The sequence below is a fragment of the Tachysurus fulvidraco genome, chromosome 14, assembly GCF_022655615.1.
Source record: "Tachysurus fulvidraco isolate hzauxx_2018 chromosome 14, HZAU_PFXX_2.0, whole genome shotgun sequence".
Taxonomy (NCBI): Eukaryota; Metazoa; Chordata; class Actinopteri; order Siluriformes; family Bagridae; genus Tachysurus; species Tachysurus fulvidraco.
Window position 1 is genome coordinate 26,909,581 of NC_062531.1, and position 10,000 is coordinate 26,919,580.

The following is a 10,000-nucleotide window of genomic DNA, read 5'->3' on the forward strand; positions in this document are numbered from 1 at the left end:
GTGTGTGTTTCAGGGTAAGATGGTGAAGGGAATGGGAGGAGCAATGGATCTGGTGGCCAGCGCTGGGACTAAAGTGGTGGTGACGATGGAACACTCAGCCAAGGTGGGGGGGGGAGGTTTCCATGGCAACCAGTTATAACCAGCGTGATTGTGATTGTTATTGTGATCGTTATTGTGATCTCAGGGAGGGAAACACAAGATCCTGGACAAGTGCAGTCTGCCCCTGACTGGGAAACATTGTGTGGATCGCATCATCACTGAGAAGGTGAGGTGTGGTGATGTCACTTCCTGTTTACTCTCTCAGAAAAAACACTGCAATAAGCACAATTGTAGCCTTCACACAAACAGGCCACGCCCACTTAATCACAGATTTATTTACACTGTATAACTGACTGGATACATTATACAAGTTAGCATATGCTACAGCTCACATTAACATTTAAAGCTAACATGTACGTTCTGGTGTACGCACACACACACACACACACACACACACACACACACACACACACATACACACACTGAAGAGCAGAGACAATGATCAGATGTTTTTGTCTCTGTGTTTCTTCCAATCAAATCAGAACTAATAGCATTAGTTACTCTGCACATGGTGTGTGTGTGTGTGTGTGTGTGTGTGTGTGTGTGTGTGTGTGCATGCACGGGGCTAGCATTAGCATGACTCAAGGTTACTGATGTTTTCACGTTTTCCTTATTGTTGGCCAACTGGCTGAACTCTGATTGACTACAAAACACTTTGACTTAAACACAAGCACTTTAACATGGACGTCAGGCTGTAACGCTCCGAGTGCTCTGTGTTCTCAGGCTGTGTTTGATGTGGATAAGGATAAAGGACTGACTCTGATCGAGGTGTGGGAGGAGCTTACGCCTGATGACATCAGGGAGTGTACAGGAACTGATTTTGAGGTGAGTGATGCATGCAGGGAAATGCCTCTCTCACTCTTATACTCTTCCTCCTCCTCCTCCTCCTCCTCATCCCATTTACTCTCATACAAACAGGATAATAATTATAATGACTCAATAATAAATATGGATCATCTTAATAAAGGAGGTTCTGAGCAAACTGCAGCTAACATCTCTCTGTTCTCCTCTACAGGTTTCTGCTGACCTGAAGCCCATGCAGCAGATCTGAACAAATATTAATTAATTAATTATTATTAATTAATAAAAATGAAGGAGTTTATTAAGGATTAAAAGAGAAAATTAAAATATGCAGTAGTTCATGCAGTCGGTTACTGAGAAAAGCAAAGAAATGTAAAGATTTTTAACTGTATCATTTCATGCTCCAATAATAATAATAATAATAATAATGAGGATGATGATAATAATGAGGATGATGAGGGTGTGATTATCAGTGTTTTGTCCAAAATCTGCAGCTCATAATAAATGTTACTGATGTACAGGAATCAGAGTTCTGTCTTATTTTTGACTGTTTATATATGATGGAATACCCGGATTTATTTATTTATTTGTTTATTTTAGCCCATATGATATATTGGGAGGAGGGAGATAAAGAAGGGGGGGGGGAGAGAGGGAGGGTGTGGTGAGGCGGATGTACATCGGGAGCGTTAGGAGAGAGGATGAGAGACGGACAGAACGACGAGGCGCGCGGACAGACACCGGACTGAGGAGAGTTTAGCTGTTCTGAGCGCGACATGGCTTCGTCTCACGGTAAAGGGGAGCTGCGCCACGCGGACTGGATGGCGAACCTGCCCGCTAACCTGCACGCGCTTCCGCTCACCAACCTCGCCATACCGGGTGAGACACATGATGCTCCAGCCAGAGATAATACATGGTGCATTTAGGGAGAAAGGGATGGGATGCAGTGTGTGTGTGTGTGTGTGTGTGTGTGTGTGTGAGTGAGTGAGTGAGAGAGAGAGAGACAGAGAAAGAGAGATGGAGAGACAGAGAAAGAGGGATGGAGAGAGAGAGAGAGATGGAGAGATAGACAGAGAGAGAAAGACAGAGAAAGAGAGATGGAGAGATAAACAGAGAGAGAGAGAGAAAGAGAAGCTGAAAGTGTGGTGGTGTTGCACGTGAACAGAGGGAGGGGGATGAAAAGAGTAATAAAGCAATAGATAAAAATGCAATAAAAATGTAAGAGATTACGCATGCGTGGACGAGTAGGGAAAATAGATGCAGCGTCATGAGAATGGACGATAAAAAATGTCCTAAAATGCACGTGAAAGGAGGAGAAAAGTGATGCACGTGTCATTTAGACATGTAACAGGAGCTGATTATTTATAGTATATTCTACTCAAACTTAGTTTATTACGTCATCTTAGGTATTATTGATATATATTCTAGTGTGGGTGTGTGTGTGTGTGTGTCTGTGTGTGTGTGAGTGTGTGTCTGTCTGTGTGAGTGTGTGTGTGTGTGCGTGTTCTATTAAAGGTGAAAAATAAAGATCTGAGATGGCACTTGTTGCTTCAGGGCCAATAACACAAGAGAAGAACGTGTGTGTGTGTGTGTGTGTGTGTGTGTGTGTGTGTGTGTGTGTGCGCGTGTGTGCGTGCGTGCGTGCGTGCGTGTGCGAGCACAAATGATGAGCTCATGCAGCATCTCAGATGTCTAACGTCTAATGAGTTTTCTATTTTTTTTCAAAGACTACTGGAGGAGGGTGTGTGTGTGTGTGTGTGTGTGTGTGTGTGTGTGTGTGTGTGTGTGAGACAGTGAAAAAAAGATATATATAAAAAGCAAATTGTTGCTTCGTTTCTCTAAATAACATTCATTTAAAACACACAGCAAACACAAATCCTGTATGTATTGTATGATAAACATGATATGATTCTAACACATTATCTATAACGCATTAATAACACGTATGTTTTTAACTAATCAGAGCTCACTGAATATCTGATGAGAAACAAACTCAGGTGTCTGTTATAACGCCCCAAATCAAACAGCACCCAAAAGGGTTTACAGTAAATTTACAGTTTAGATGTACAGAGTGTTTATTTTAACGAGAAAAATCAGCTAGTTACACGAAATGTTTCTCAAACTAATCCGTTTTATTAGAGAATGTGTTTTAGCCCACTTTAGCCCCGCCCCTATCTGTGATGTAATAGGTGAGATTAGGCTTGTCTGATAAACATCATAACAATTCGTTTTGTGGATTGATCTGTTGTTAGAACATTGTTATCACACACACACACACACACACACACACACACACACACACACACACTGTTTATAAAGATATTTCCCACAACAGAATTAAACACTACATATAGAATCATTTACACACACTAGCTGTTTTTTAACACCAGTCAAACACTAACATTTCCACATTCACTGTACAGAACAGATTTAAGGGTTAATTCACGTCCCACTGCTCGTCCTCTAATCCTGCACTTTCACTCAGAATCTGAGGGATTTCTGTCTGGCTGCATCCCCGAAGGTAAATGAGTCGATTAAACGACTGCAGGATGAAATTTGCACAGTCATGATGCTGAAAGGTCTCGTTTGAGTCATTTGATGCCTCGTCTTTACCTGCCTCACATGAGACATGAGGTTCTGATGGGGTCCAAAATGTTAAGTGTTAGTTAATTTAATCAGAAATTCCTCCTTTAGAAGAATATTGTATTCTGTTTCATTAAAGATTTAGTCAAATCACGAGGGTTTGGATTCCTGTATAGTTTAAATAAGTCATTTAGCCTGTTTTTCTTCCTCAGTCTCTTCTACACTGCAGCAGGATAACGACGTTTCATTCTCTGTTCTGATCATCAGCTCTCGGTTTAGCCAGTGTTCAGTTCAGTGTTATTGTTAGAATAATCTGAATAAGAGTCTGAGAGGCAGCGAAATCACCTCACTGTTCTACTGACTGCCTTCAGACGAGCTGCTGGGAATAATAATTATATTATAAATTCATTTTGTATATTGATTTACACGGAGCTCGATGTGTTAGACTCGGTAAGAGACGGCAGTAAAAACGTAAAGCGGAGAACAGACTTGAGTTTAGTCTCCAGCCTGATTTCCTCTGAGCAAATGGTCCTTATTATTAATAACATTTATCTATAGCTTACTGCCATAAACCAGACCAGAGGAATAAACTATTCTGTTGAAATATCAAACGGTCGGATTTCGGTAGAACACCGAAAAGGGGCGGGGCATCTGTTAATCTGATTGGAATGAAACTCAAACAGTATTGAGTTAATTTGATTTGATTAAGTTCTAGTAGACAGAGCTAGCAGCTAAAGATCAGAGTTATTGATTAGCATATGAACCTTGATGAAGGCTCAGGGTTAGTGTGAGTGACATGGTAGGGGCTAAAGGAGCGTATGGGATTGGGGAAGGGGATTGGTTTAGGTTGACAAGCTACTGTAAGGGCCGATGGATAGGCTACACTGCATGAAGCGTTAGAGTGAAGGACAAAAGGGTCAGGGGTCGGTCGAGGTTAAGGTTAAGGCTTATATGTTGAAATAAGGATTTGAGGATTCTGTAAGAAAAATGCAAGTCTATGTTAGAGATATGGGAAAACATTAAGGGGCCAAAGTAGGCTAGGGTTTATGGTTAGGATTACCATAGGGATAATGCTAGTCAGTGCTAATCCATAGGGATAATGCTAGTCAGTGCTAATCCATAGGGATAATGCTAGTCAGTGCTAATCCATAGGGATAATGCTAGTCAGTGCTAATCCATAGGGATAATGCTAGTTAGTGCTAATCCATAGGGATAATGCTAGTCAGTGCTAATCCATAGGGATAATGCTAGTCAGTGCTAATCCATAGGGGTAATGCTAGTCAGTGCTAATCCATAGGGATAATGCTAGTCAGTGCTAATCCATAGGGATAATGCTAGTCAGTGCTAATCCATAGGGGTAATGCTAGTCAGTGCTAATCCATAGGGATAATGCTAGTCAGTGCTAATCCATAGGGATAATGCTAGTCAGTGCTAATCCATAGGGATAATGCTAGTCAGTGCTAATCCATAGGGATAATGCTAGTTAGTGCTAATCCATAGGGATAATGCTAGTTAGTGCTAATCCATAGGGATAATGCTAGTCAGTGCTAATCCATAGGGATAATGCTAGTCAGTGCTAATCCATAGGGATAATGCTAGTCAGTGCTAATCCATAGGGATAATGCTAGTCAGTGCTAATCCATAGGGATAATGCTAGTCAGTGCTAATCCATAGGGATAATGCTAGTCAGTGCTAATCCATAGGGATAATGCTAGTTTGCTTTAGGTTTTGTTCTCGGGGAGATCAGACAGAATAGAGACTAAAGCTGGGGTTGCTGTCAGGCACTGAGGACTGTTAGGGACATGAGTTTAGGGTGATTTATAGTTAGGACCAAACAGAAATCAAACATTCCCTAAATTGTTAACATTCCTCACCTCCTGCAGGATCCCATGACTCTTTCAGCTTTTACATTGATGAAGCATCTCCTGTTGGACCTGAACAACCCGAAACAGTGCAGAATTTTGTCTCAGTTTTTGGAGCGGTGGCTAAAAAGCTGATGAGGAAGTGGCTCGCAACTCAAACCATGAACTTTTCCAGCCAGTTAGAGGCTGGGATCCGTTTTTTTGACCTTCGCATCTCTACTAAACCCCGAGATCCTGAGAATGAGCTGTACTTTGCCCATGGGCTCTTTAGTGCCACAGTACGTGAAGGTTTGGAACAGATCAGTGCTTTTCTCGCCTCCCATGCTCGCGAAATCGTCTTTTTGGACTTTAATCATTTTTACGGTGTGCAGAACCTGCATCATGAAAAGTTGGTTCAGATGCTTCACACTGTGTTTGGAGATCGTCTCTGTCCCGTGGTTTTTGCTGAGGAATTGAGTCTGAAGTATTTATGGGAGAAAGAGTACCAGGTGTTGGTGTTTTATCACAGCCCAATGGCCCTGGAGGTGCCATTTCTATGGCCGGGTCAGATGATGCCATCTCCATGGGCCAACACCACTGACCCAGAAAAACTCATTCAGTTCCTCCAGATGTCACTGACCGAGCGCAGACGGAAAGGGACATTTTTTGTTTCCCAGGTTGTTCTGACACCTAAAGCGAGCACAGTGATGAAAGGAGTCACCAGTGGACTTAGAGAGACCATCACAGAGAGGTAGGCAAGGAGGATTACATTATTTACCCTGCACCCCGTGTCCAAAGGCAACATCTCCTCTTGACTTAGATGGTTGATTTAGATTAACTGAGTGCTTATGTGACAAGGCAGAAGGGGAAAGGTAGTTAATCTAAATCTTTTCTACCCCATTAACTCAGACTGTTACCCCATTAACTGAGACTGCTATCTGATTAACTGAGACTGCATTATCTCAGACTGCTTTATCTCAGACCCCATTAACTCAAACTGCTACCCCAATATCTCAGACTGCCACCCCTTTAAGTGAGACTGCTACCTAATTATCTCAGACTGCTACCCCATTAACTCAGACTGCTACCCCATTATCTCAGACTGCTACCCCATTAACTTAGACTGCTACCCCATTATCACAGACTGCTACCCCATTAACTTAGACTTCTACCCCATTATCTCAGACTGCCACCCCATTATCTCAGACTGCCACCCCATTAACTCAAACTGATACCCCATTAACTCAGACTGCTACCCCATTTACTCAGACTGCTACCCCATTAACTCAGACTGCTACCCCATTATCTCAGACTGCCACCCCATTATCTCAGACTGCCACCCCATTATCTCAAACTGTTACCCCATTAACTCAGACTGCTACCCCATTAACTCAGTCTGCTACCCCATTATCTCAGACTGCCACACCATTATCTCAGACTGCCACCCCATTATCTCAGACTGCCACCCCATTGTCTCAGACTGCAACAACATTATCTCAGACTGCTACAACATTATCTCAGATTGCTACCCCATTATCTCAGACTGCTACCCCATTATCTCAGACTGCCACCCCATTATCTCAGACTGCTACCCCATTATCTACACCAGCTGATTTTCCGTGTTTTTCCCACAGAGCTCTTCCAGGGATGATGCAGTGGATTCGGTCTCAGCGTCCAGGCGAAAGTGGTGTTAACATCATCACGGCTGATTTTGTGGAGCTTGGCGATTTCATAAGTGCTGTTATTACTCTTAATTATTATCTTGGCGAAGATGATGAAGAAGATGCCACCTGAAGCCCCGCCTTCAAATTGCACTTATTATTTTCTGGTTTTAGTTTCTGTTTTAAAACCATCGCCTTCCTCTGTGGTTTTTAGGGCTAATAAAAAGAAGGGCATGAATTTCTGAAATTCGCAAGACAGGAATAATGTGTACTTGTTGACATATCTTTAAATTTCACACCCACAATTTTGTTACCATAGAGACTGAAACAGCACAGCCAATCAGGAGGAGCCTAGCTAGTGGAGATGAAGTTACTTTCACAACATAAAGAAGGTCATCTGTAGGTCTGTATTGTGGACAGATTTGAAGGAACATCGTCACCTTTGCTCTCGGAGAAGACAATGATTTCGTTGTGTCTCCTGGATGAGAGACGGATATAAACCAGATCAGTGTCTCTGAAGGCTATGAACAGTTAATAGAGGTGGGATTTACTATGTCATGATATAAATGTGTGATATTTGTACATGCCTACTGTGTGTCTGGTTTGGGCTGCAATGATGGAAATGATTTATTATTATTCTAAACATTATTTTACTTTACCGTCTGCAGCATTAATAAATAGTGCATTAGCTTCTGATCAGTTTCATACTACTGCATTTCACAGTGAATAAATGTTGTGTGTATGGTGGATGTGATGGTTGTAGCTTTAACTGCTGTAGTGTTGGTGTTGTGTATGATGATGTGTAAATTCTGTCCAAAATGATCTGTCATGCCACAAACATCAGGTTAGACTTCAGTATTAAATGTTTAGTGATATAATCGTGTTACTCTGCTGATGTCATTGCATCACACTATTCCTTTATTTACACCTCTTTATTCAGGGTTTTTTACATTTTTAACATATTTCGAGGAATGTAATGCACCTGGAAATGTGGTCTGATGTCATTATTTTTGTGGTTTTTTGTGGTTTGATGTCATGATTTTTTTCTATCTCTTTAGCATTGTATTAACAATATATCTATTCTGAGATTTTATTATCACAGTGTGATATTGCTAAAATGATATTTGGTACAGTTTTATATTTAATTTCATATCTGATAATGCAGTACATCCTGGTGTTAGAGCTCATCCCCCATCCAAGACTGTTACCTCCATCCAAAACTGCTAGTCTTATTCTCCCTTTCAATGACTACAATGTCCCTTTACCATGACTGCTACATCCCTAACCACACCTACTAGTACCATTACCAGTCTGATTCCCCCAACCGAGACATTTAGTCCCCTAACCAAGACATCTCCCACATCAACTCAGACTGCTAACCCCTATCTTTGACCCCTCAATCAATTCTACTAATCCCCTAATAAAGGGTTCCCACTATCTAAGGCTGCTATTCCCATGACCCCTTCTTCTTCTTGTTACTTTTCCCTTTAGGGATTGCCACAGCCGATCGCCTGTTTTCACCTACCTCCATCCTCGGCATCCTCTACTCTCTCACAATTACCTTCATAGAATTCACAATGAAAATTTGCCTGTTTAAGTTTGGCATATTTTATGCCAGATTCCCTTCCTGATGCAACCCTCTCTATTTATCCCGTCTTGGGACCGGCACAGAGATCTCTGGCTTGATTTGCTACTCCCATGACCAGAGCTACTACTTTCCTAACACAAACTGCTGGTCCCTGCCAAAGACTGCTATCTAACCAAGGTTCCATCTCTTCATCCAAGACTATATTCTAACTTCTAATGAAAACTTCCAACTCGCTACCCAAGGTGACAAGTTCCCTCTACAAGAGCTTAAGTCTACTACCACCATACCCAATCTAGACTGCCCTTGTTGCCCTTTTACCCCATAGGTCTTATCTGGTCCCATCATTTCAGAAAGAATGTTGGATGTAAGGTTTATGTGTTCATATTGTAAACAATGTCTAAACCTCTGTCCTTGTTCTAATTTATTTTATTACAGATTTTGTTATTTAGATTTTCTGTAATTACTCCGTTTGTTCAGAATCATTCATCCAAATGGAACAGCTGAAAACTGCGACTCATGTAACTAATGTGCATTATATATATTTATATATGATGTAATGACAATCACTCAAGATGTCAGTGTGTGGATGGATCGTCAGGTGTTGTTCGAGTGTTATACTGCATGTTACTGCAGGAGTCAAAATCTGACACTTATTTGTAATTTATGTAATGTAATGTAAATTTGTAGGTGTTACAATGAACATTCAAAAATAAGTGAACGCTTATGAATCTGGTGTAAATAAATATAAATGTAAATAATGCAGTTTTGAGATTGTCTTGCTGTTTATTTAACATTCATTAACAATCGACTGTTAGGGAAAAATACTTTTAATTATTTTAAACATACATTTTAAACAATGCACAAATAAGCAACAATAAACAAATGCTAGTGTTAGCATAGCACATGCTAGCAGGATTTTTGCAAGGAAATAAAACACAAAATCAAAGTAAGAACATCTGGGATCTATTGAAGTGCAAACAAAGCTTCATTTAAATAAATGCCAGCATCAAAGGCAACATGTTCAGTGGTCCTGCAGATTGGTTTGGTTTGGAACACATAATAGTCCATCATGGACTCAGTCCATATTTTTTGAATTACAGCAATTCAAAGTTGGCAGAAACAGTAAGGAAGCAGCTGTATTGTGCAGCCTTTTGGCAGCCGATCGTGTTTTCACATTCGTCCTCAGACTATAAGAGGTGACTGTTCGAATCCCGACCTGATGCAGAAGCTCTTTCCTCATTAGCCATAAAGCACTGAAGAGGACCGAGGACATAAATGTTATTTAATATGTAGTAATTTAATGTTAGGAGAAATTCACTGTTGTAAATCATCCAATATCATCATAGTGTTTATTACATCACAGGACCTGCATACAAATGTACATTAAACCCTCATTAACCTGATTACTGACACTTAACCCTTGGCCCTAA

The 10,000-nt window shown here is 41.0% G+C and overlaps 2 protein-coding genes across 2 annotated transcripts in view; both read left to right on the forward strand.

Moving 5' to 3' along the window:
• The window catches only part of oxct1a (3-oxoacid CoA transferase 1a), a 24,044-nt gene extending 22,620 nt beyond the window's left edge, over positions 1-1,424 (forward strand). The window contains exons 14-17 of the mRNA XM_027171076.2: positions 14-103; positions 185-265; positions 823-924; positions 1,115-1,424. Coding sequence (XP_027026877.2) covers positions 14-103; positions 185-265; positions 823-924; positions 1,115-1,150 — 309 coding nt within the window. The 3' untranslated portion in view covers positions 1,151-1,424. The remainder of the gene's footprint in view (positions 1-13; positions 104-184; positions 266-822; positions 925-1,114) is intronic.
• Positions 1,425-1,562: 138 nt separating this feature from the next.
• plcxd3 (phosphatidylinositol-specific phospholipase C, X domain containing 3) lies at positions 1,563-9,332 on the forward strand. The gene is made up of 3 exons (XM_027171002.2): positions 1,563-1,776; positions 5,364-6,072; positions 6,956-9,332. The coding sequence occupies exons 1-3, from the start codon at positions 1,674-1,676 to the stop codon at positions 7,113-7,115; spliced, it is 972 nt and encodes a 323-aa protein (XP_027026803.1). The 5' UTR covers positions 1,563-1,673; the 3' UTR covers positions 7,116-9,332.
• The last annotated feature ends 668 nt before the right edge of the window (positions 9,333-10,000 follow it).

Excerpts from the sequence above, each read along its gene's own strand:
- plcxd3 (XM_027171002.2), top strand. The coding sequence starts at position 1,674 with ATGGCTTCGTCTCACGGTAAAGGGGAGCTGCGCCACGCGGACTGGATG. Across the intron at positions 1,777-5,363 it reads CACCAACCTCGCCATACCGG|GATCCCATGACTCTTTCAGC; the intron begins GTGAGACACATG and ends CACCTCCTGCAG. Across the intron at positions 6,073-6,955 it reads AGAGAGACCATCACAGAGAG|AGCTCTTCCAGGGATGATGC; the intron begins GTAGGCAAGGAG and ends TTTTTCCCACAG.